General features: G+C 45.5%; 1 protein-coding gene across 1 annotated transcript in view; it reads left to right on the top strand.

Annotated features, from left to right (window-relative positions):
- LOC120936151 (cytochrome P450 2K6-like) overlaps positions 1-26,131 on the top strand; it is a 47,186-nt gene extending 21,055 nt beyond the window's left edge. The window contains exons 8-10 of the mRNA XM_040348297.1: positions 9,543-9,727; positions 15,720-15,861; positions 23,556-26,131. Of these exons, the coding sequence (XP_040204231.1) occupies positions 9,543-9,727; positions 15,720-15,861; positions 23,556-23,734 (506 nt within the window). The 3' untranslated portion in view covers positions 23,735-26,131. The remainder of the gene's footprint in view (positions 1-9,542; positions 9,728-15,719; positions 15,862-23,555) is intronic.
- The last annotated feature ends 1,212 nt before the right edge of the window (positions 26,132-27,343 follow it).

Below are 27,343 nucleotides of genomic sequence, written 5' to 3'. Positions count from 1 at the left end.
GGAGGAGGGGCCAAGTCACGGCTTTGTGCCTGTATAGACACACAGAGCAGTGACTTGGCTCAGGTGCCCCCATAGAAAGCTACTTGCTGTGGGGCACTCGGCAGGAGGGAGGAGTAAGAGCAGGTAAGTATGGCATGTTTATTATTTTTAAGCCGAAAAAAAAAACAAGACTTTAATATCCCTTTAAGCACAGTAGAGCCTTCTTAGGACAAATGTGTCTACATGTGTTTTTCCCATCATAAATTCTGAAAAGAAAGGATTCATTCCTCATTTTAGGATAGTAGATATCGGAAAGACAGTACTGTTGATTTACTAAAGACAAATAGATTGTGAACTTTTGAAAAGTCAAGTTTCAATCTACAAGTGCAGTTGCCCCAGAGCTTAGTAAATTAGGTAAAGCTTCACTTTGTAAAGAATACCCAATCACTTGCAAGGAAAATAAAAAAAAACAGCATTTTTGCTTGCACGTGATTGGAAGTCAGCAGAGCTCCTGCTCATTTACTAAGCTCTGGAGCCACTGCTCTTGCAGAATGCAACTGCGTTTTACAAAATGCACAGTCTGTTTGTCTTTAGTAAATCAACCCCACTGTCTCATGGCTCCCTGACACCTACTCCATAGCAGCTACTGTATGCATTGCACCAGTGTTGCCAACCTAGCTGAAATGTACTGACAAGACACACGACGGGAAAAATCTTTGTGGATCGCTGTAACTCCTAATTTGCATACCCGACGCTGTATTACGATGCAAACTCCCCCCAGCGACGGCCGCGGTATTGCATCCTAAGATCCGACAGTGTAAAACAATTACACCTGTCGGATCTTCTGGCTATCTATGCGTAACTGATTCTATGAATCAGTCGCATAGATAGAACAACAGATACGACGGCGTATCAGGAGATACGTCGTCGTATCTGCTCTGTGAATCTGGCCCATATTTCTTATTTTATAAACGTCACAATGAAAGTGGTATGTGCAACCAGTGACCTCTAGTGGGTACAAAACGTATAACACATGTATATATCAGGCAAAATCCATTAATCCAGTGCTGTCTTCTGTGAATCAATGCTGTCCACACACAATCCAACGGTGAATGAAAACAAATAAGTGACTTAACAACACGTGGACCCCTCCCGTCCCCCTCCTCAAAACACACACACACAAAGCAAGCTATACTCATCAATTTGCACCCCTTCTCCAGATCCCTGCTCTATTAGATTTCTCCCTCCACTCTGTTAACATACATCACTAGAGGGGTCAAGGGAACTGTTACGATAAAATAGATCATCAACAGTACCTTCCTCCAGCTGCCATTTTGGCTGCAGCTGTAATGGGAACATTGGCTTACTTTTATATTCTTCTAACCCTATGAGTAGGCCTTCAGATGTAAACAAAGCCCCTGATTGATAGCCTTTTTTCCGGTGTTCTGTCAAAATAGCCAACTTGTTGAAATCTCCAACAACGTCACTTCCGGTTACTCTCCAGTATCAGTAAATGGAGATTTTTATGACTTGGCTGTTTTAACACAACACTGGCAACGTATACACTACAGTACATGACAACTTGGCTGTTTTGACAGAGCAGAAGCTAAGGAGGAAAAATGTATTGTCGCATTGTAGGCAGCCATGTTGTTGGTTACTAGTGGGCGGACTAACAATATCCGCTCATTATATCGCGTACTGTTGTGTATGCACTGCCAGTGTTGTGTCAAAACAGCAAACTTGTCCAAATTTCCAATTACGTATGCTAGAGTCACCGAAAGTGAAGTTGTTGGAGATTTCAACGAGTTGGCTGTTTTGACAGAACACGGGAAAGGCTGCTGATTGGCCATGGCATACAATCAGCAAAGTAGCCAATCAGAGATTGGACAGGTGGGACTGTTGAAAACCTTTAAATTACCACAGACCACGTAGAAGCCACATACAGGTCTTTGGCATTCTTCTAGGCTACTTAACAACCCATCTGACAAATGTGTTTATTGACTTCCAATGTTTTCAGATAAAGGTTCAGATTTTTGCCAATTTGTAGCATTTTCAGGCAAATTACTACAAACAAGTTAGAAAAGTGTAACGATACTAATTCTGATTCACCATATATCATTGTTGCTTTCAGGATTTCTCTTGTCTTGCCCTCTTTTTGAAATTTGGTTTCATATGTCTTCAGATATTCACAGACAGGCTATACACATGATAATACACGTAACCTCCTACCAGTTAATGTACCCAAAAGTTTCCTACTGATATAGAATATGTTTTTTACAATTTCTGCTTCAAAACATCCTCAGTCCTCCTGAAGGCCTATGAGTAGTCCTTCAGATGTAAACAAAGCCTCTGAAAGCCTTATTGCCGGTGTTCTGTCAAACTTGTTGAAATCTCCAACAAGGTCACTTCCAGTTATTCTCCACCATCAGATTTCGACGACTTGGCTGTTTTGACACAACATCGGCAATGTATACACCTATGGTACATGACAACTTGGCTGTTTTGACAGAGCAGAGACGGCTTCATTCACATCTAGGCGGACGAAATCGCGGCGTTTTGTCCCGCAAATTGCGGCGGCAAATAGCGGCGTTTTGTACCGCGATTTGCGGCGACAAAACGCCGCGATTATCCACCTAGATGTGCCCCTAGGATGTGCCCCTCTATGGAGCTGGTTCCTGAACGCCGAAAGCCGCCTGAAAAAAAGGTCCGGGACCTTTTTTCAGGCGGCAGGCAGCAGGCGTACGGCGTACGGTGTGGAGATGTGAACCATCTCCATAGAGGGGAATGTGTTTCCAGCCCTCTGGCGGCAGCACTACAGGCGACAAAACGCCTAGGTGTGAATGGGGACTTAGGAGATATAAGTTCCTCCTTGAAAAGGTTTAAAATCTGTACACTTGACAATACACTTAACCTTCTACCAGTTAATGTACCCAAAGTCTCCCACTGATATAAAATGTTTTTACAATTTCTGCTTCAAAACGTCCTCCTTCCCCCTTGTATCCACCTGTTTTCTTTTTAGATCACGTGTTTTCATTGGTTGGGTTCTCAATTCTGTTATATATTAGGAAAATTTATTCTTACCTGAAATTTTCTTTTCCTGTAGTCCGTAGGCGGCACACAATGGGTTAAGCTTTCTTCTAACCCCTAAAGGAAGAAAGAACTAAACTAGCAGTGAGACAAGTTAAATCAATTAATTAACTGCAGTGAGTCCACCTGTCCTGAGCCTATAAACCGCCCCCAAGAACACAGACACACGTATTTTATGCAGCAATAGAGTAATTTTAATGGGAGGGAAAACCTGTGCCGCCTACGGACTACAGGAAAAGAAAATTTCAGGTAAGAATAAATTTTCCTATTCCTGGTCGTCCTACGGCGGCACACAATGGGATTTGCAAAGCAGTGCAAAAAAGAAAAAGGGGGGGAGATCAATGGTTTAAGGCACCCTGAAGCACTCTCGAGCCAAAGGCTGATTCCTCGGACGATACTACATCGATTCTGTAGTGCTTTATGAAGGTGTTCGGTGAAGCCCATGTCGCCGCCTTACAGATCTGGTCCATTGGAACATGATACCTCTCGGCCCAGGACGCAGCTGTAGCTCTTGTAGAGTGAGCTCTTAGGAGAAGAGGGGAATCCTTGCCTTCTAAAAGGTAACAGTGTTTGATAGTGTCTCTTATCCACCTCGCCAGCGAAAATTTACTTGCTTTTTTCCCCTTGTTTGGCCCTTGGAATTGCAGGAACAGAGCCTCAGACTGTCTGAACTCTGAGGTTCTCTGCAAGTAAGCCGAGATAATTCTTTTAACATCCAAGAGGTGTAGGCCATTTTCAGAACCATCTTTGAACACAGGCAAAACAATTTCCTGATTGATATTCGAGGAGGTGGAAACCTTGGGAAGGAAACCCGGTATAGTTCTTAGAATTACTGCATCCGAAAGCAGCCTGAGATAGGGTTCCTTGGACGACAGGGCCTGAAGCTCACTTATTCTTCTGGCGGACGTAATTGCTACCAGAAAGGAACATTTGAAAGTAAGGAACCTTAAGGATGAACTCTCCAGAGGCTCGAAGGGAGGTGATGTTAACCTCTTTAGCACTAAGGGCAAGCTCCAGGCTGGTAACGGTTTATGGAAGGCTGGTCTTATTTTATTAATTGCTTTGAAAAACCTGCTGACAAGGGGTGTTTTTGAAAATATTCCATTCAGGCAGGAGTTAATGGCAGTCAGCTGGACCCTCAGAGTGTTTGGCTTTAGACCCTTTTGGAAGCCCTCCTGTAAAAACTGTAAGAGAGATGCTACTTGCTCAGGAGAAGATGAAGTCCTGGCGCACCATGCCGAGTAGAGGGACCACACTCTACTGTAGACTTTCAAGGTAGCGGGCTTCCTAGAAGCTAGGAGGGTAGCTATAACCTCCTGCGATAGGCCTTGAGCCGTCAAGGATCTGAGTTCAAATTCCATGCCGTAAGCTGGAGTTTCTCGAGGTCCGGATGGAGCACCCCTGATTGGAGAAGAAGGTCCTTCTGGATGGGTAATTTCCAGACCTGGTTCCTTGCCATATTCAAGGCTAGTGGAAACCATGCCCTCCTGGGCCAGAATGGTAGGATTACTACTGCCCTCACTTTCTCGTTCCAAATCTTCTGCAACACCTTCGGGATCAATGGAATCGGGGGAAAGATGTAAACGAAAAGATTCTTCCAGCTTATCGATAGAGCATCTATCGCTAGCGGGTCCCCCATACTGGAAAGGGAGCAAAACTGGGGAAGCTTCTTGTTCTGGGAGTTCGCCATAGCATCCAATTCGGGCAAGCCCCACTTGGAGGTGATCTTCCTGAAAACCAGAGGGTTCAGCTCCCACTCCCCCGGCAAGATCGAGTTTCTGCTGAGCCAATCCGCTCTTACATTGTCCACACCTCTGATGTGTGTGGCCGTCAGGGAAAGAAGGTTCTCCTCCGCCCAGAGCATGATGCGGGCACACTCCTCCTGCATAGAGGGGCTCCGTGTTCCTCCTTGTTTGTTCAGGTAGAAAACTGTGGCTAAGTTGTCTGACTGAACTTGAACCGCCTTGTGGAGAACCTCGGGTCTGAAATGGATGAGTGCCTTCCTGATTGCCGTAAGCTCTTTCAAGTTCGAAGACATCTGAAGCTCTTTCTGAGACCAGGCTTCTTGTACCCAACGGTCCCCCACATGGGCACCCCAGGCTGAGCCTGAGGCATCCGTGGTGAGGACCGTCTGAATCTGAGCCCTGAGGGACCTGCCCCACAGGAAGCGTTGAGGGTGTATCCACCAAATGAGATCCTTCCTCACTACAGGAGAAATATTGATAGTCCTTTCCAAGGGTTCTCGGTTCCTGTCCCATTGGGACAGAATGCAGTTCTGAAGCATTCTGAAATGGGCCTTGGCCCATGGAACAGCCTCCAGGGATGAAGTCATCATACCCAAAACCCTCATCGCTCTCCTTACTGAGCAGTGTTTGATTTCTAGGAGATCCTGTATCGCTTGTTGGACATTGGAAGTTCTCTGATGAGAAAGGAACAGCTTCATCTGAAGTGTGTTTATTGTGAACCCAAGGTAGGGAATGATCTGAGCCGGAATCAGAGAAGACTTCTTTACGTTCACAATAAAACCGTGGGAGTCCAGCATTTGAAGGGTCTTGAGAAGATGATGTCTCAACATAGCTTCTGAGGGGGCCCTGACTAGCCAATCGTCTAGATAGGGTGTTACACATATCCCCTGTAGGCGAAGGGCCGCCGTCAGGACCACCACCACCTTTGTAAAAACTTGAGGTGCCGAGGTGATGCCAAATGGTAGGCAAGTGAACTGATAATGGAGAATCTGGTGGTTGAATAGCAGAGCGAACCGTAGATACTTCCTGTGAGATCTTAGGATAGGGATGTGCAAGTATGCGTCCTGAAGGTCGACTGACGCTAGGAAGTCTCCCTCTTCTATGTTCGCAATGGCAGACCGAATTGACTCCATTCTGAACTTGCGTTTCACAAAAAAACGGTTCAGGAAAGAGAGATCTATTACTAGCCTCCATCCTCCGGAGGCCTTTGGTACTGGAAATATCGGGGAGTAGAGACCTTGGAATTTCTCTTGATCCGGAACTTTTTCTAGAGCGTGCTTTTTTATGAACTCTTTCACTAATTCTAGGACTACTGGGTTGGAGGGTTTGTTGAGCATGAACTTCGGTGGAGGAAAAGAATCCAGCTCTAGAGAGTACCCTCTGGCAATGATGTCTGTTACCCAGGAGTCTGATGATGTCTTTTGCCAGATCTGAGAAAAAAACCTCAGCCTGCCTCCCACTGGAGGAGAGGCGCTGATGGCGTCAAGCTTCCTTGGGCTTGTTGAAGGGCTGCTTTTTGGCTGTCGCTGAATCCTGCTTCTTCTTATAGAAAGGTCTTCTGCCCCGAAAGGAATAATTCCTTTTCGGGGAGTATCTGGATCTTCCATAAAACGGCTTACTAGGCCTCTTCCTCTCCACAGGAAAGGTAGCATCTTTCTCCTCGTTGTAAGATTTGAGGATATCTTTCAAATGAGGACCAAACATGGATGAAGGATGGAAAGGCATGTTAACAAAACTGAACTTTGATGATAAGTCACCCGTCCATTGCTTTATCCAAAGCGCCCTCCTGGTCGCGTTGGATAAAGCGAGGGATCTGGATGAAAACTTTAGAACGTCCACAGGGGCATCACATAAGAATTCTGCAGCAGACTTCATTATGTTAATATCTTTCAATAAAGAGTCTCTAGGCACCCCTTCTTCTATATCTAGAGACAATTGGCTCAGCCAGACCCTTAGAGCTCTCGCTACCGGAATTGAGGAAGCTGCAATTTTTGAGGTGGAGGCTGCGGCTAGGTAACTTTTTTTGGCTAAGCTATCTGCCTTGCGTTCTAAAGGGTCAGATAATTTGGAGGATTCATCTGAGGGAAACAGAGACTTCCTAACCATCCGGGCAGCCGCCAGATCGAGCTTGGGTGGGTTTTCCCATTCGGATGAAACTTTAGGATCCAACCTGTAAGAAGATTTAAAGCGGGCCCCCGCATCAGTTTTCCTGTCAGCGTTGGGCCAGTCCTTTTTAAACCAATCACTAAGAATGGGGTGAAAAGGAAATCTCATCTCCGGAACCTGAGGAAAATAATATAGTTGATCCTTCTTCGGCCTGGCCGATACGTCTTTGGAGGATTCTATAGTGTCCTTTACTGCCGACAGTAACTTAGGAACCTTATCCTTATGTAACAGATACAAATCGTCATCCAGATCCTCAAACAGAATTTCCTGATACGAAGAGGAAGCGGTACATTCCCCTGAGGAGGAGATAGATGCAGCGGGGGAAATATCTCTGGAACTTCTTTTCCTTTTCTTGGGCACCAGAGAGTCCTTAATTTCTTTAAATGTATTGGACATTTCCCCTTTAAACCATGCTAGAAATGAATTGGCACCATCAGGTTGATTTAAACAAGATACACAGGTGTTATCTGTATATGATTCTGGCATGGGCTGGTCACATTTGTTGCACAAGGTATGTTTGGACTTTCTCCTGACTTTTCCAGAGGATGCCATCTGGGAAAAGAAAAAAATGAGACAGAGAGAAAGTCCCCCCTTTAAAGTAAATGACTTCCACATTTTAATACCAAAAGGGCAATATAAGAATATGCTCCCACCTCTGACCGGCCGAGGAATCTGCTGCCTAGGCTGAGTGCAGCCATTGCAGACCTCGCCAGTCAGAAATAGTGAGGGGACCCCGACCGGAAGTGACGCTGCAGAGTTTCCAAACCCACAGACCTGGCTGCCCAAATATAGTACAAAAACAGTGCACATTTAGTCACAAAAAAATCGGGAATAATGATATATAATACCGCCGCACTGGCGCTTACATTCGTCCCTCCGGTCCTGGACGCGAACTCCGGAACTCCCGGAAGTGCGTCATCGGTGTGCGCGGTCCGCTGCGGCCACTTCCGGCCTATGGAGCGCAAACATCCCCGGTACCCATGTAGCCGTCGCAGAACGGGGATGCATGGCGGCTTCACCGGGATCAATTCCACTGCTGCCGGACCAGGGGATGACGGGGTGCAGGCTGAGGGACCGGAGGTAGCACCCGGTATACGGCCGCCCCATAGCTCAAGAACCCAGAAGCACCGGGGGTGAGCACTTGCCTCACGACTTCTTCATCTCTTCAAGGTAGGAAGAAAGAAAAAAATACGTGTGTCTGTGTTCTTGGGGGCGGTTTATAGGCTCAGGACAGGTGGACTCACTGCAGTTAATTAATTGATTTAACTTGTCTCACTGCTAGTTTAGTTCTTTCTTCCTTTAGGGGTTAGAAGAAAGCTTAACCCATTGTGTGCCGCCGTAGGACGACCAGGAAAACACATTTGCACATTAATGTGGAAGGCTCCGCTATGCAGTGCAGTACTTAACTTTAGTTTAACATAGCTCCCATTTTGGAACACAGAGCGAAGAATAAATTGAGATCAGATATCCCTGGAAGGGAAGGTACACACCTAGAAGCAAAAACAAAAAGAAAAAATGCGCCTACTAAGTGCAGTATGTCTGATAATATGGAATGTATTTATTAATTAAAACAGCCAAATGGCTACTCACTAAAAAGTAGTACAAAATGCGCTCATACAAAAGGAAGTGTAGTCACTGTGGATTGTCAGCCGATGATGGTGGCTTCTGTGGTGAAGATATTGTTGGTTGCTGAAGCGAGGCAGAGCACTGCGGGAACAGCAAATCCCAGAAGTACCTGTTCGGCGACATGCGTTCCAGCCTGGGGCGCACACGGCTCTCGGCGGCAGGAAGTGACGTCAGACAGGGGCTCACTACTCACCGTCGAACAGGTACTTCCGGGATTCGCTGTTCCCGCAGTGCTCTGCCTCGCTTCTTTCCTGGACAGCAACCAACAATATCTTCACCAGAGAAGCCATCATCATCGGCTGACAATCCACAGTGACTACACTGCCTTTCTTATGAGCTCATTTTGTACTACTTTTTAGTGAGTAGCCATTTGGCTGTTTTAATTAATAAATAAATTCCATATTATCAGACATACTGCACTTAGTAGGCACATTTTTTCTTTTTGTTTCTTGCTATTACAGAGTCTTGCTTCACTCTCCAAAGTGCTGCCACGGTGTATATGTCATTTTGTTTATATACAAACGTTAAATATTGGGACTCTCATTACCATCCTTTTTATTATTATCCAGCTACTGGTCTTTTTGTTTCCCTTCCTCCCCTTCCCTTTTTATAACAATTTATTTATCCACTTTTTGTGGTATTGTGGTTCAAATCTCCCTCTTTTGCGCCGTCATTGTGTTTGTTTTTTCACACACCTAGAAGCCCATCATAACTCAAAAGAACCTGAAGACCAAGATTTTTATTGTATACCTGTGCAAATAAATGTGGAAGCCACACTGCTTTGTCATGGCCCCTCCTCTTTTGCTTTGTTTGTTATGTATAATGTATGCCACAATGTTGATATTGTTACTGATGTATGTATTTTTGTTGTAAACTGATGCAGAGGACATTGTCATTATATAAACCAAAACTAAGAGTTTATTTTTGAATATCTAACAGAAAAAGTGCAAAAAGAAATTGAAAAAGTTATAGGCACAGCCCAACCAAAGCTAGAACACAGAAAGCAAATGCCCTACACTGATGCTGTTGTGTGTGAAGTTCAGCGCTTTGGCGATATTGCCCCAACTAACCTTCCACATGCAACAACTTGTGATATCACTTTCAGAGGCTATTTGATTCCAAAAGTGAGTTTTTAAAATATATTATATATTGTGATAGGAAAACTGGTTAAAAGTAATACCGGTGAGCCATTTTTGGTAGAAAAAGTGTGTCTGAGGCCTCACAGTAAAGGAAACAAAGTAAGCTTTAATCTAGGCTCTGTAGAAGAAGGTGTGTGTCATGGTATGGAGTCAGGCTAGGAGACCAGTGAGCTATAGCAGTAGAGAGGCCCCCACTGACCAGCTGGATAAGTACAGAAGCAGGTCACCCTGACAGATGACACAGGCTCACTTGAGGTGCAGAGTCTATGTACTACAAACATTGGGATTTTTAGGGTGCCAACAATCATAGAGAGATCAACTTTATATAAAATGAATCAAGTTTATTAGCATTGTTTAATAAAGATAAAAATAAATTAAATAAAATACATGGAAAATGTATACATATCACCCTACAGGTAGTGAGTGTCCATAACAGCGATGGTCAGAGCAAGCTGTTTTGATCCCAACATGTTTTGCCAAACTTGTCTTCTTCAGGGGATATCACAGACCATTGTTTGTCACAAAACTCCACAGGATCACCAGAGAGAACTCCCGAGTGAGTCCACAGTATTCTTGGTAGAGAAGCTCTGTGCGACCACAGTGGACACAAGCGGACCAAGTAGCGTGATTAATATGCATAGCAAACACAAGACAGGAGCGCCAAAACCTGGTGAAGTAGCCACAGACTAATCTTTACAAAGAAAAGACACTCAAGTCAAACCCGGCCCTGCAATGGTCACCCCTGTGCTCCAGCCATCGCACAGAGCTTGTCTCCCAAGACTACTGTGGACTCACTTGGGAGTTCTTTCTGGTGATCCTATGGAGTTTTGTGACAAATGATGGTCTGTGTTATCCCCCGAACAATACCAAGTTTGGCAAAACATGTTGGGATCAAAACATCTTGCTCTGATCAACGCTGTTATGGACAATCACTACCTGTAGCATGATATGTATGCATTTTCCATGTATTTTATTGAATACATTTTTGTCTTTTTTTTTTAACCAATGCTAATAAACTTGATTTGTTTAATAAAAAGTTAATCTCTCTATGATTGTTGGCACCGTAAAAATCCCATTAAGGTCCTTGTTTGTTCTATGTTAAATTAATGGGAATAAGGTGTGGAATATTACAGTACCTGTAGCCGAGAATGTGTTTCCAGCATGACAGCATTGCGCTGATTCTCGGTGACATGATGCCGACATCTCGCACTCGCTGGAATAGTAAAAGCACATTCCAGCGAGCGCGTCATAGAAGCGATGGGGATTTGACTTGGATTCCCACCAATTCTAGCCACAGTGTTTGGTATGAATCATGAGGGGGAACCAGGGCTGGACTGCGACAAAAATTTGGCCCTGGACTTCATCCAGACTGGCCCACTTTGACGGGTCTCTCCCATGGCGGCCGGACAACTACCGCACTCCCCCGGCCACCCAAGCCCCCTCTCCCCCTCTCCCCCTAGCCACTAGCCGTTCTACTTTATTAGAGTAGAACGGCTGGTACTGGTACTAGTGGGGAAGCTAGACATTATTTCACCCGGGACTAAGAATCAGTTCGGTGCCCCCCCCCTTATGGGACAAGATTAGGCAGAAGTGAGAAACTCCCAGGCCATAGCTGTTAAATCAGCTGTCTGTCCTCTCCCCCCATGCTCCTCTGTCGTCCCCCCTGCTCCTCTGGTCCTCCCTCTGCTTCTCTGTTCCTCCCAGGTGAGTGCTGCGAGAAGGGAGAGACAGAGGAGCGGAGGCGGGCGGCGGTCGGCTGTCACTGAAGCCGGCCCACTGAGCCATCGGCCCACCGGGAAACTCCCTGTAGTCCCAATGGCCAGTCCATCCCTGGGGGGAACTCCACGACAAATTTTAAATAAAAAAACAGCATGGGTTCCCCCCAGGGCCATACCAGGCCCTTAGGTCTGGTATGGACTGTAAGGAGAACCCCCTAGGCCGATAAAACGGCGTGGGGGATCCCCCACAATGCATAGCAGACCCCTGCGGCCCCCCACCCCAAAGTACCCTGTCCCCATGTTGATAAGGACAGGGCCTCTTCCCGGCAACCATGGCCGTTGGTTTCAGGGTCTGCAGGCGGGGGGCTTATCAGAATATGGGAGCCCCCTTTAATAAGGAGGCCCCCAGATACCGGCCCCCCACCCTAGGTGAATGAATATGGGGTACATCGTACCCCTACCCATCCACCTGGAGGAAAAGTGTCAATAAGATAAACACAGAACACAGGGTTTTAAAATAATTTATTAGTCAGCTCTGGGGGTCTTCTCCACTCTTCGGGGGTCTTCTCCACTCTCCGGGGGTCTTCTCCACTCTCCGGGGGTCTTCTTCCATCTTCTCCGCTCTCCGCTGTCGTCTCGGCACTCCCCGGTTCTTCTCCCACTCGCTCTTCGGTGCCTTCTTCGGGGCTGGCCGCCGCTATCTTCTTTGTAGCTCTCTTACTAGTGGCGGCGCAGCCAGCTCTTCTTTGCTGCCTTCTTCTTTTCTTCAGATGTTGGCTCGGTGCTTCCTCCCGCTGTAATGCCGGGTGCATGGCTCGCACCGATTTATATAGGCATCTTATGATGTCACAGTCCCATCATGCTCCGTGGGTCCCCGCCCGCAGACCCCGACAACCAACGACCAGGGTTGTCGGGAAGAGGCCCTGTCCTTATCAACATGGGGACAGGGTACTTTGGGGTGGGGGGCCGCAGGGTGCCCCCCTGCCCCAGAGCACCCAACCCCCCCATGTTGAGGGCATGCGGCCTGGTACGGCTCAGGAGGAGGAGGGGCACTTGCTCGTCCCCACTCCTTTCCTTGCCGGCCGGCCGGGCGGCGTGCTTGCATATGGGTCTGGTATGGATTGTGGGGGAACCCCCACGCCGTTTTTTCAGCATAGGGGGTTCTCCTTACAATCCATACCAGACCTAAGGGCCTGGCATGCCCTGGGGGGGAACCCATGCTGTTTTTTTATTTAAAATTTGGCGTGGGGTCCCCCCTCATGATTCATACCAAACCCTGCCGAATCCAAGTCGGATCCCCGGCGCTTCTATGACGACTTTTTCCCATCGCGGCGAGCCGGCTCCCACGACGGGGCTCGTAGGTGGTGAATCTCGCTGAGAAAGGGAGCAAGATTGACACAATATCGCGGTCACCTACTGTAGAAATGCCATAACAGTCTATACTACAAACATTGATTCTTAAAGAGGTTCTCAAGGATAAAAGGCATTATATCCAAAATTATTTTTTAAACACACTATAGAAAATAGAAAAATGTTCTTTTGAAGTGCCCTAAAGAGTTCACAAAATACACAATATAACACATTGGGGGTATAAACACCCTTCTTACATCTTATTGATACATACATTTGAAAAAACAGGCCCACGACCTGGTCATAAAATTGCAGTTTCTACACTCATTCGCACAGCCAATACCTATCAACTATATCAGAGTGCCAAATACATTAAAGATTATTATAGCATATTAGGGAGCTAAGCCTTATCACTGTATACATAAACACAGAAAGATATAAATTATCTGACGTGGTTTTCAGGAATTTTAAACCTCCTTCATGGGGAGGAAAATTCAGGGGAAAAAATGCAAGATAAAACCACATATACACATAGGGGTTGATTTACTAAAACTAGAGAGTGCAAAATCTGGTGCAGCTCTGCATAGAAAACAATTAGCTTCCAGGTTTTTTGGTCAAAGCTTAACTGAACAAGCTGATTAGAAGCTGATTGGCTACCATGCACAGCTGCACCAGATTTAAGACTTTCCGGTTTTAGTAAATGAACCCCACAGTGTCCCTTATCGCAAAGCATTGTGTAAACATTTAAGACAGTTGGACAAATGTCATATGTACATATACTGGGAAATCCCAGGTGAGTGTGCCATGGGAGAGAAGATGACAATCCCTCCAGATATAGACTCAGAACATCCAGGGTGCACACCACCAGGGTCTCCCCACTCTTTGGGATACCTCAAAAGTTTTTTTTTTCTATTTTTTGTAGTGAGTCTAAGTACTTACCAGTGTTCACCAGAGCTCTTGATGGTGGGTAGGTTTAGCTGCATGTTAGTAACAGGTCATAGTCTTCAGGATCACCCCACCACGATTGGGAGCAAACTGGGGTCCAGTAGCAGAAATAGCATATAGGGATCAAGCATAAGCATAGTCAGTATATAAGCCAAAAGTCAGTAAGGAATGGTTGCAGGTTGGAAAAAAACAGAAGTGTAGTCAAGGAACAAGCCAAAAGCTGGTAACGATATACTCTGTGTGTGTGTATGTACAGTGCCTTGCGAAAGTATTCGGCCCCCTTGAACTTTGCGACCTTTTGCCACATTTCACTTCAAGCATAAAGATATAAAACTGTAATTTTTTTTGAAGAATCAACAACAAGTGGGACACAATCATGAAGTGGAACGAAATTTATTGGATATTTCAAACTTTTTTAACAAATAAAAAAACTGAAAAATTGGGTGTGCAAAATTGTTCAGCCCCTTTACTTTCAGTGCAGCAAATTCTCTCCAGAAGTTCAGTGAGGATCTCTGAATGATCCAATGTTGACCTAAATGACTAGTGATGATAAATAATATCCACCTGTGTGTAATCAAGTCTCCGTATAAATGCACCTGCACTGTGATAGTCTCAGAGGTCCGTTTAAAGCGCAGAGAGCATCATGAAGAACAAGGAACACACCAGGCAGGTCCGAGATACTGTTGTGGAGAAGTTTAAAGCCAGATTTGGATACAAAAAGATTTCCCAAGCTTTAAACATCCCAAGGAGCACTGTGCAAGCGATAATATTGAAATGGAAGGAGTATCAGACCACTGCAAATCTACAAAGACCTGGCTGTCCCTCTAAACTTTCAGCTCATACAAGGAGAAGACTGATCAGAGATGCAACCAAGAGGCCCATGATCACTCTGGATGAACTGCAGAGATCTACAGCTGAGTGGGAGACTCTGTCCATAGGACAACAATCAGTCGTATACTGCACAAATCTGGCCTTAATGGAAGAGTGGCAAGAAGAAAGCCATTTCTTAAAGATATCCATAAAAAGTGTAATTTAAAGTTTGCCACAAGCCACCTGGGAGACACACCAAACATGTGGAAGAAGGTGCTCTGGTCAGATGAAACCAAAATCGAACTTTTTGGCAACAATGCAAAACGTTATGTTTGGCGTAAAAGCAACACAGCTCATCACCCTGAACACACCATCCCCACTGTCAAACATGGTGGTGGCAGCATCATGGTTTGGGCCTGTTTTTCTTCAGCAGGGACAGGGAAGATGGTTAAAATTGATGGGAGGATGGATGGAGCCAAATACAGGACCATTCTGGAAGAAAACCTGATGGAGTCTGCAAAAGACCTGAGACTGGGACGGAGATTTGTCTTCCAACAAGACAATGATCCAAAACATAAAGCAAAATCTACAATGGAATGGTTCCCAAATAAACATACCCAGGTGTTAGAATGGCCAAGTCAAAGTCCAGACCTGAATCCAATCGAGAATCTGTGGAAAGAACTGAAAACTGCTGTTCACAAACACTGTCCATCCAACCTCACTGAGCTTGAGCGGTTTTGCAAGGAGGAATGGGCAAAAATTTCAGTCTCTCGATGTGCAAAACTGATAGAGACATACCCCAAGCGACTTACAGCTGTAATCACAGCAAAAGGTGGCGCTACAAAGTATCAACTTAAGGGGGCTGAATAATTTTGCACGCCCAATTTTTCAGTTTTTTATTTGTTAAAAAAGTTTGAAATATGCAATAAATTTTGTTCCCGTTCATGATTGTGTCCCACTTGTTGTTGATTCTTGAAGCCTGAAATGTGGCAAAAGGTCGCAAAGTTCAAGGGGGGTGAATACTTTCGTAAGGCACTGTATATATATATATATATATATATATATATATATATATATATATATATATATATATATATATATAATGATTTTTTTTTTTTTACTAAACATCTAGTTTTGTAATTACTTTCTTCTAGGGAACCACTATTGTTCCATTGTTGTCCTCCATATTGAAAGACAAAGCTTACTTTGCAAAGCCTGATCAGTTTTATCCAGAACATTTTCTTGATGCAGATGGAAAGTTCAATAGGAACGATGCATTCATACCCTTCTCAGCAGGTAACGTAAAACAAAACTTTCCAGACAGAACCATAGATTGAAGCTGTAAGGATAAAATATAGGGTTTACCATTCCAAGCTGTTTTAAAATATGCCGTCTCTGGAGTTCTGATTTTTATTCTGGCTTCTCTATCTAGTGAGTCGATGAAGAAAGTATACAGGGCAGAAGTTCAGAGTTTTCTCACTTCACTGGCTGCATGTCTGTTCCAAATCAGTTACTCTCTTGGTAGGAAAGAATGACAGTCCTGAAACCTGCTCAAACACCTTATTGAGTACTCATTTCAATAGGCATGGTCATTAAACCCATGACATCTATCTGAACATTTTGCTTGGTTAGCCATCCTTTAAGGCCCCGTACACACGAGGAGACATGTCCGATGAAAACGGTCCGCGGACCGTTTTCATCGGACATGTCTCCTGGGAGCTTTTGGTCTGATGTGTGTACACACCACCAGACCAAAATCCCCGCGGACAGAGAATGCGGTGACGTAGAAGACACCGACGTTCTCAAACACGGAAGTGCAATGCTTCCACGCATGCGTCAAATCAATTTGACGTATGCACTGGATTTTTGGACGCTGGTTACACGTTATAACCAGCGGACATGTCCGATTAGGTGTACTAACCATCAGACATGTCCGACGGACATGTTTCCAGCGGACAAGTTTCTTAGCTTGCTAAGAAACTTTTGTCCGCTGGAAACCTGTCCGCTAGGCCGTACACACGGTCGGACATGTCCGCGGAAACTGGTCCGCGGACCAGTTTTAGCGGACATGTTCGACCGTGTGTACGCCGCCCAAGAAGTGTAGTACAGACAGTCCCCTAGTTACAAACATCCAAATTGCAAACAACTCCTACTTACAAACGGAAGGAGACAACAGGAAGTGAGAGGAAATCTACCCCTAGGAAGGGGATTTAACTTATGTAAGAGTTATTATGGGGAAAAGGTGTCTCCTCTGATGCTTTATCACCAAGGCTTGTTTCCACAACAACCTAAAATTTTCAAAATCCAATTATCATTGGGACAAAGCAAGAGGCAAAATCTTCTGAACAGGGGCACAGACAGCAAAACAAGCGTTACAGGGGTGTTAAAGCTTAAAAATATTTTTTTTTTTTTTGGCTGGAGCTACACTTAAAAATGTAGCTGTTCCGGGGGGGGCGTGGCTACCGGGCTTTCTGCATGGACGTGTAGGCAGAGAGCTCCGCGCCAATCGTAGGGAAATCAACTTACCGAGGCTCCGTCTACGGCTCTATCCCCTCCAGATCGCCCCACCAGATCGCCCAGCATCCCGGGATGGCTCGCAAGAGGAAAACAGCTCCGCAGGTACAGAAGCTATCCCACTTCTTCTCCCCGGCGTCCCGCGGCCTAGTCCAAGATGGCGCCGGCGGCGCCTCGCCGTCCTCCTCCAGCGGCTCCGGTTCGGCCCCAACGAGTCCTAACCCACTTCCAGGTGAGGCACATAGGTCCCCCGAGATCTCCTCACCCCTGGTGCGCAGCCCAGCGAAATCCAAGCCGCGGCTTTCCCCTGAAAGCTCCGGTGGGAGGGCGGACATACTGCAGGACTCATTGAATGACACCAGGGAGCTGGCGGCACCCATTAACTCTTTCCCCACTGCTGACAAGCCGCTCTCAGACACCATGTTGAAAGACATGCTGGTGTCCCTCCGCAGCTCCCTCCATGCGGACATGATGGAGTGCATGAGGGGTTTTAAAGCTGATGTGCAGGAGTTGGGGGGCAGAGTGGATCATGTGGAACAGAAGATGGGGGAATTTGCCTCATCTTTCAACTCACTGGTGGATGCCCATAACGACCAGGAGGATGAACTGGCTTGGCTCAAAACAAAGGTCTCGGACCTGGAGGACAGATCCAGGAGGAACAATGTTAAGATCCGTGGTGTCCCTGAATCTGTCCTCCCCCACCAACTGCAACAGTATGCACAGGACCTTATGAGGTTGCTGGTCCCCGACCTGTCAGACGCTGATCTGGCTATTGACAGAATACACCGCTTGCCTAAGCCGTCCTACCTCCCCGAGAACATACCCAGAGACGTCTTAATGCGGGTACATTTTTTCCAAATAAAGGAGCGCTTCATGATGTCCTTCAGGAAGAACAAAAACCCGCTTCCCCAATATGATTCTGTTCAATTGTTCGCCGACCTCTCACAATACACAATGCAAAGACGCAGGGCTCTTCTTCCGGTCACCAAAGCTCTACGCAACCATGACATCGTCTACAGATGGGGCTATCCAGCCAAACTCACCGTCACGAGAGACAACCACTCATCTGTGGTCAACAACCTCACAGAGGGCTTGGCCCTCCTACGCTCTTGGGATATCGTGCCGGCGCAGGTTGATGGAGACCAGCCCTCTGCCTCAAAGGTTTCTACCCAGGACTCATGGCACAAGGTGACCCACAAGAAGAAGAACAAGAAACGTCTCTCTTAAGTGCCTCGGTTACTTCAACAGTTTGATACTACATGCTTCCCTACTAACTTTGTTATTTTCCCCCCCGTGTTAAATGAGCAGACCCCCTGCTCTCAGATTCTCAAAAGAATCTCCCTTTTTACCGTTTGACTTGGTTCTGATCGAACTTCTTTGCTGTTTAAAGACCACTAACCCATGTGGCATTGTTTTGTTTTTCTTTTCTCTTTTCTTTTTTGTTCTTCCCCACCCCCTACCTAGAGATGGACTTCACCCCATGGACCAGGACTTGTCGAGATCCTCGCCTCCGAAAACAACACCTTGGCTTTCATCCCTGCTACACCAGCTTCTTCAACCAGAGGTACTGTTACATCTTCACCCCACGTTGCTATGGTTCTTAACGTAATATCCTTTAATGTGCATGGGCTGAACCACCCTGCTAAAAGAACTGCTCTGTGGAAAGAGGCTCAGAAATTACAGGCGGACATCTTGTGCATACAGGAATCCCACTTTTTATCCTCCAACCCCCCTTGCCTCAAACACAAAAACTTTCCCCATGTGTTTTGCGCCTCAGCCCCCAATAAGAAGCATAGAGGAGTCGTCACGGCCATAAGGGACTCTGTTTTGTTTAAACTAGAAGAGGTGGTCTCCGACCCAGCGGGCCGGTTTGTGATTCTTGTGGGGGAGTTTAACAACCACATGTACACTATTGCTAACCTTTACGCCCCCAATGCCAATCAGGTCAGGTTTGTCAACAAGGTCTTTAAGAAAATAAGTGATGTTAAAAAAGGTAATGTTATTGTGTGTGGTGACTATAATATGACGGTTGACTACAGTGTTGACACCACATCTAAATCCAAACGCCCTCTTCCCTCCCTACACCCTGCTCTTCTCAGAGAAGACTACTACGATGTTTGGAGGTGTCAGCACTCTAGTGAACGGGACTATTCCTTCCACTCGACCAGACACAATACCTACTCCCGTATTGACATGGTCCTCGTCGACAAAACTCTTCTCAGGGCGGTCACCTCCTCCGCCATCCACGACATCTCGTGGTCTGACCACGCACCTGTCTCCATTTCGCTGGCGGAGGGGATGACCCCTAGTCCTGCTTACATCTGGAGAGCAAACGCAGGGGTATTCCAAACTCAGGCCCAGGTGAATGCTATCACCAAGCAACTGAAAGAATTCTTTGAGGTGAATGAGGGGTCAGTATCTGACCCGTCAGTCTTGTGGTGCGCCCACAAGGCCTTCATCAGAGGGATTCTCCTCCAAATTAGCGCTAGACTAAAACGCCAGAGAAATCTGAAGATAGACCTTCTTTTGAAGGAAATCAGATCTTTGGAGGTGCAAAATAGGGCCTCGCCAACTCTAGCCCTGTCAAACAAACTGGTCGGCCTTAGGTGCGACCTTCGGCGATCACTCCTAGAATCTCATAACAAATTTGTTAACGCCCTGAAACTAACGTGCTACTCCTCTGGGAATAAGGCTGGCAAATTTCTGGCACGTCGCCTGAAGGACCAGAGAACTCGTACGAAAATTCCTTACATCCGCAGCCCACTTAACAATAGCAAACTGTATGACCCGAGAGACATTGCCAACTCTTTCGCAGACTACTACTCCGCCCTGTATAACATTAAAGAGGATAGCTCCACCCCACAACCCTCAGATCAAGACATACAGAACTTTCTAGCTGACATATCCCTCCCCGCCCTGTCACCTACACAACTCAATGCACTTAATGCTCCCATCACATCTGCAGAGATCCAGAAAATCATATCCAAGATGCCCCTAGGTAAATCCCCTGGCCCTGATGGCCTATCTAATGACTACTATAGAACGTTTGGTGAGATCCTGGCACCCTCACTGTGTTCAGTCTTTTCACAAGCCATGGTTTCTGCTAGTCTCCCTCCTGAGATGCTTTCCGCTTATATTGTCACAATCCCCAAACCTGGTAAGCCTCCCGATGTTCCCTCAAACTTCCGCCCCATTTCATTATTGAACACAGACGTTAAGCTATATGCCAAAATTCTAGCCCAGAGACTTCTGACTGTCATCCCTTCCCTAGTTAATCCTGACCAGTCTGGCTTTACTGCGGGAAGACAGGCTTCAGATGCCACCCGCAGGATCATAGGGGTTGTACAGTGTGCTTGGACCTCTCGGACGCCTTCTCTGCTCCTCTCTCTGGACGCGGAGAAGGCGTTCGACAGGGTCCATTGGAACTATATGTCCCATACCCTAACTAAATTCGGGTTCCAAGGCCCCATTATGTCTGCTATTCTGGCCCTCTACTCACACCCTTCAGCCCAGGTTTTCACATCCAATTGCCTCTCAAGACCCTTCCACATATCCAACGGGACGCGACAGGGATGCCCTCTTTCTCCCTCCATTTTTAACCTCCTAATCGAACCTTTAGCAGAAAAAATTAGGGCCCATCCCCATATCACTGGGTTCTCTATCCAAGGTATGTCCCATAAAATTAATTTGTTTGCTGATGATATCATCCTGTCCATAACATCTCCGTCATCATCACTCCCCCATGTTCAGGAGGTTTTGCACTCCTTCAGCAATATTTCTTACTATAAGGTGAACGCCTCCAAATCAACTATCTTACCTATGCACCTACCAACCCCCACCCAAGCGTATCTGGAAAAAACCTTCCCCTACTCGTGGGCCAAGAAGAGCATATCATACCTAGGTCTTCAGATCACAGCAGACCCCTACGGACTGGCAGATGCTAACTACCCAGCGCTAATAGCGAAACTCAATAGGGAGTCGATGCGCCTTTCCAAAATAGAACTCTCCTGGGTTGGGCGTCTTGCCTCCTTTAAGATGTTGCTACTTCCCCAGATCCTGTACATTTTTCGCACACTCCCTATTCCCTTAAAAGCCCACCATCTCCGTTCATTAAACTCTATCCTTAGGTCCCATGTCTGGGGTTCACATAAGCCCAGATGCTCTAAGACACTCTTAACCAGACACAGGTCAGTCGGGGGTATGGGCCTAACGGACATAAGAGACTACTACCGTGCCTCCCTTCTAAACCAGCTCAAGGTGTGGTTCACAAACCCCCAGGCGACCCCCTGGTGCAGTATTGAGAGATCCTTGAGTCCCACCAAGGACTTGGTCTCCTTGCTGTATCTGGACAGGTGGAAACCTTTTCCTCTACATAGGTTGCCCTTGTCTCTTCGGGCCTCACTGGAGGCCTGGAGGGACCTTGGGAACAGGACCGATCCCCGCGACGCGCTGGTGGAGGTTCCGGTCCCTATTGACGTCTTAGAAAGCGCAATCCCCAATGTTAGTCTTAGAGGGTGGAAAGACAAGGGTATCACGCAGATTTCTCACCTCTTCAGTGCTAACCGCATTTCCACATTTCAGTCCCTTCAGGCAACATACCACCTTACCCAATCAGATCTGTACAGGTTTCGCCAAGTATCACATTTCCTTAGCTCTCTCAGTGAACACAGAATACTCCTCCCAGATCAGATATGGAAGTTCTACGTATCCACATCCCCCTCCACCAAGGGGATTCCCCTCTTCTACGGTCTTCTCCAGCACAGGCACTCCTTTGTCAAGTCCCCCCCATTCCTGAAATGGGAGGAAGACTTGGGCACTGTCTTCACAGACCTTCAATGGCGAGTGGCCCTCAATTCGGTGTATAAAGCATCCAAATGCACTAACCACTGGGAACTTGCCCAAAAAATTGCCCTAAGGTGGTACCTTACGCCATACAGAATGTCTAAGTTCTCCCAAGACAACTCCCCCCTGTGCTGGAGAGATTGTGGAGAGGTGGGTAATATTATACATGTCTTTTGGAATTGTAAATATTTAACAAGCTTCTGGAGGAGTCTGTTTAAATGCATATCATCTATTACCGGGATTCTCACCCGACCAGGGCCTGCGCTGGCCCTACTTGGACTGAACATTGATTCCTTCCCCCCTCAGTTCCGTACAGTAGTGACACACCTGTTACTAGCTGCGAGATCGTTGATTACCCGGAACTGGAAGTCTTCCACAGTCCCAAATCTCTCAGATGTCATCAACTTCACTCGTAACAACTATATATACGAATCTCAAATAGCCTCTAGAATGGGCCAGAGGAGAAGCTTTGACAAAAAATGGCAGATCTGGAGAGAAGTGTTTGGTGAGTGAACTTACCTCTGGTACACGGCCTTCTTGATGACAATGTAAAGCGAGCGGTGGCTCTTGTCACGTCCTGGTACGACTACTTTTCCTTATCGTAACCAGACCTTGTGATCCATCTCACCCCTGTTCTTGTCCTCCCCCCATTTCATTTTGTCTCAGTTCATTTTATGTTATGTTTTTTTTTATGCTTATGTTTACTATTGATATAATCATACTCACCTTTCTCGACTACATTCCATTCCGGTACTGGGTCCTTCCTCTCCCCCTCCAACGGGTGGTCGTTTGACATTGGTCCCTTTTATGACCTCGAGGGGAGGGAGTATGCTGGGCTGACTGCTGTGAGTGGTAGCACTTCCCCAATTTGCTTAATATGTCTCTCAGATGTAACAGTTCCTGCTTGTACTGTACTGGAAATGTGCTCCTATGATTGTGATATTTGCCTTTATTGCGTCCCTATTCTCACTGTAGTCCGGTGTCTCATGTCTTTTTGACGCATTTGTTTATATGTTTGTAAACTGAAAAATTTTCCAATAAAAACCTAATTGAAAAAAAAAAAAAATGTAGCTGTTCCAACTTACAAATGGATTCAACTTAAGAACAAACCTACAGACCCTATCTTATGTGTAACCCAGGGACTGCCTGTATAGGTATACCTTGTTTATGATAGTAGGATACACAGGAGTTGCCTTCCCAATGTCTCAGTTGATTTTCTCATTTGACCCAGAGTACCACTGATCTATTAGTGTTTACAGCATATGTCAAAGTAAACCTTTCACAAACCTGGACAATTGAAGCAGACCAAATGGTGAGAAAAATTACATAAACAGAGATAGCCTTAAATGAAAACTGCACTGCAATACTTGAGATTGGTTCCACACCCTTTTTTGAACCTCTTGGTCAGGGAGACTGGCCATTGCAGCAAAGTAGAAAGGCTCCAGAGGTGGGATTGCATGGTCCAAGAGCACTTTTTACATTAAAAGTTAAGATTTTCATGTAACTTCAGCTGCCTATAGTATGTATATTATGTATGTGTAGCATTTCCATCATGAGGTATACATTGAGATTCTAAAGCTTCTTTTTTGATCAGAAATGTTTTCAGTAAGTCTCATTTATGTTTTTCTGCTTAGGTAAGAGAAGTTGTGCCGGGGAAGGTTTGGCCAAAATGGAGCTGTTCCTCTTCTTTACCACACTGCTGCAAAACTTCACATTCAAGGCTCTACCTGGAACTGTTGTGGACCTCACTCCTGCACTGGGGTCTACAAATGCTCCTTTGCCTCAGGATATCTGTGCTATACCGCGCAACTAAAATCTCCCTCCAAGATCATTTGATGGCGTGCTTCTTCATCCACACAACAGGAGTGACAGCAATATCTTCATAACAAATTTGAAGTATCCAAAAACAAGATTATGTTTTTGAATATTGCTGTACATTACCCAAATTGTGTTTTGGAAAAGATGATTGTTGCAATAATTATTGGATTTTCTGCGGACTGTTGTCATAGGTAGACAAATCGTAGAAACCAGGTGGCCAATGTGTCTGGCAATACCAGCTGATACCTAACTTTTTGAACATTTATTATTAGCCAAAATGTCACAGAGAAGATAGAGAGAAATGTATAAGATGATAACATCTTAACAACTTCAACAGTACACTTCAGCATTGACATTTTTGTTTTATGTTTTGTAAATATGTGTTTTTATTATGAGAACGTTCTTAATTCTTAGATTCTTACCTAAATGAGGATGATGCTATTCTTCACCACCTCTTGGAAACACTCTTGGAAACACTCCACACAAATGTCATCAGCTCCAAGAAAGCAGGGGAAAAAGCTAGTCATTGATGACATAAAAAAGTAAATGGTAGCACAGAAGTGTAGAGCCTGGAGTGGGCAGGAAAATGGGGTCTTGAATTGTCTGAAATGAGATCTGGGCCAGAAGTAAGTCTATTTGGCTTAATAGATAAAAGTGGATTTCATAATCCCAGATAGCAGGCAATTGTGCTGCAAGTTTGAAAATTACTTGCTACGCTATTGCTAGATTTGCCAGGCTTCACACGAGTCCGCATTGCATGAATCCATTTCAACTTTCTGTCAGGAACCATAAATCTTTTGGAGACAGAAAATGCAGTAAAAATCACATCATTTAATATAGTGGTAAAAATGGTTCAAATAGTAAAGGCAGTCAAAACATAGCCAGGGTTCGGTAATCAAATTGGTTAGTCTGAACAAGCCAGGAAATCAGGGAGCCAGAGATCAGCGTAGTCAGAGCAGCAGGCAGAAGCAGAAGGGACATCAGCCAGGCAAGTCTTCAACAGGAACACAGCAGAGAGTGTCTAGATATATCAAGCATAGAATAAATTGGAGAGGGTGCCAACTCCCGTAAAAACAAAAAGTCAAAAGTGTTAGGATAGGGGTGTGGAGTTGAATATGCAGCACTTCCACTTTTGAGTGAAGGTATGCTATAAGTCCTTTTTTTTTTGCTAAATGTAACTCTTTTTTGCATTTACACTCACTGGCCACTTTATTAGATACGCCTTGCTAGTACCGGGTTGGACCCCCTTTTGCCTTCAGAACTGCCGTAATTCTTTGTGACATAGATTTAACAAGTTGTTGGAAACATTCATCAGAGATTTTGGTCCATATTGACATGATGGCATCATGCTGAAGATTTGTCGGCTGCACATCCATGCTGCAAATCTCCACATCCCAAAGGTGATAAGATTGGGTGACCGTGGAGGCCATTGAAGTACAGTAAACTTATTGTCATGTTCAAGAAACCAGTTGGAGATTTGAGCTTTGTGCCATGGAGTCATCAGAAGATGGGTACACTATAGTCATTGAGGGATGTGCATGGTCAGCAACAATACTCACATAGGCTGTGGCTTTTAAACGATGCTCGATTGGTACTAAGGGGCCCAAAGTGTGCCAAGAAAATATCCCCCACACCATTACACCACCATCCAGAACAAAACTTCCCCTAAAAGATTCACAGTATCGGGGACCCATAGTGTGAATCTATAGTACATCTACATTGGATCCCAGATAACTGCCCCAGGTTCTATTATTTGTATGAAAGGGGGCTGACTTATGTAGTTAGGCCTCCAATCGTGATCCTAGCTAGGCCAACCAATGGGACGTCAGCATAGAGAGATATACTCGACTGCAGTGGGAAAGGGAATTCACTTTATGGAAGCATCACTTGATGGAAGGATGACTTTGATGGACACCTGACCTAAAAGGATGAGTCTTAGTAAAAGGGTAACTATGGTATAGGCATGTATACTTACATGTCGCAACTGCACACGCTTGTAATCTAATGTTTTAGAGGAATATGCTCTAGATTCCTTCATGTAAATGTATGTATTTTAACCTACGGTCTTGTTTGAGACTATAGATAGGTTCTGTGTGTTAGATTAGACTTTGTATAAGCTCTAATAAATGTGTGTTATGTTAAAGCTTTCACTCTGGACAATAGAACTCTCTTATTTTAACCATATAACATATATGTGAGATATTTCATCTTAAATATACAATTACTTTGTAACATATATATGTAATAATTCACCAGAGATGTTATGGGTAAAGTTTTGACTTTTTATGATTACTGTCATTTATACTCTGACTGTTTGGGCAAATCCTGGTGGGCTTTTGTACAAATGTATTTCTAAACAATATTGTGTACAATAAACCGTGTTACAAAAATATGAATTGTTCAGACTATTAGTAAACATATGCATATATAGCCAATGCATTGTACAGTATATAAATGTAGGCAGCCCATCAAATAAATGTGACAAGCTATTTAGGAGGGAATTGAACATAGTTACATACCGTATTTTTCAGGCCATAAGACGCACCTGACCATAAGACACGCCTATGTTTTAGAGGAGAAAAATTAGAAAAAAAATTCTGACCCAAATGTGTACTGAAATATTTAATAAAATGTGGTCCCTAAAGTGGGTGGCTGGGCTGGCACCTGGTCAGTGTTACCATAATATCCATTTATTAAGTACTGTAAAGTAGCCTTTTTCCATTTATGGCAGTGTACTATAAGCTGTACAGATGCTGTATGCTGTTTACAGATGCTTTGGGACTTGTAAGGTAGAGACCAATGAGGGCTCACTATATTGGTCAGCTGACTCAGCAACAGGAGAATAGGCAGGGTGCACGGAGTTACACATAATGACGCTGTGTGGGCGTACCTCCGCGCACTGGACCTGCTGCAAAGCTTCCTGGGGCTTCTTCTACGTAGGCCGCCCGCCCACTTCCCTTGCTGTTTGATACGCTGAACGGTAGCGGTACATGCCGCTGTGAAAAATAAGGTATCCAGGAGCTGCGGTGGCTCAACGCGATTGGCACTGCGCTGACAAGCCATTCACCTCTGCAGCTAGGGGTTGGGATCCCGGTCTCGGCTACATGTGAATTGAGTTTGGTGGTCTCAGCCTGGCTCCCGGTGGGTGTGCTATGCGAGGTAAGCCTGCGCTTAGTACGCCCACCCCCCTCCCACAAAAACCACCACACTTATACGCACTCGAAATTGGGTTAACACCACGCACTTCTCTAAAAAAAAAGAGAGGCGAAGGACTAACAGGGCTGGTTGAGCGGGCTAATCCTCTCACTCCCTTATAGGGAGTCCCTCTGCCCCGTTGGGCTTCAAAGCGGAGCAGGTAGGGTGGGCTGTGTGGGAGGACCCCCTCACACACCTGCCATTGCCACCCGGGGCATGGAGAAAGGTGGCAGATTGCCTCTGGGGAGGCCTGCCTACTCCCAACTCCTGCAGTCCGGCTCCTCTCTCGAGTATACACACAAAATACACTTTAAAAAAAAAAAATAAGGTATCCCGCCGTGGACCAATCAGATCCTGTGCGCCGGCTGTCTGCAATCTGCCTGCAATCTGTGGACGTGTTCTATCCCAG

Source organism: Rana temporaria, chromosome 4, assembly GCF_905171775.1.
Source record: "Rana temporaria chromosome 4, aRanTem1.1, whole genome shotgun sequence".
NCBI classification, from domain to species: domain Eukaryota; kingdom Metazoa; phylum Chordata; class Amphibia; order Anura; family Ranidae; genus Rana; species Rana temporaria.
The sequence above is the reverse complement of the archived record's forward strand: the minus strand, read 5'-3'. Positions and strand labels throughout refer to the sequence as shown.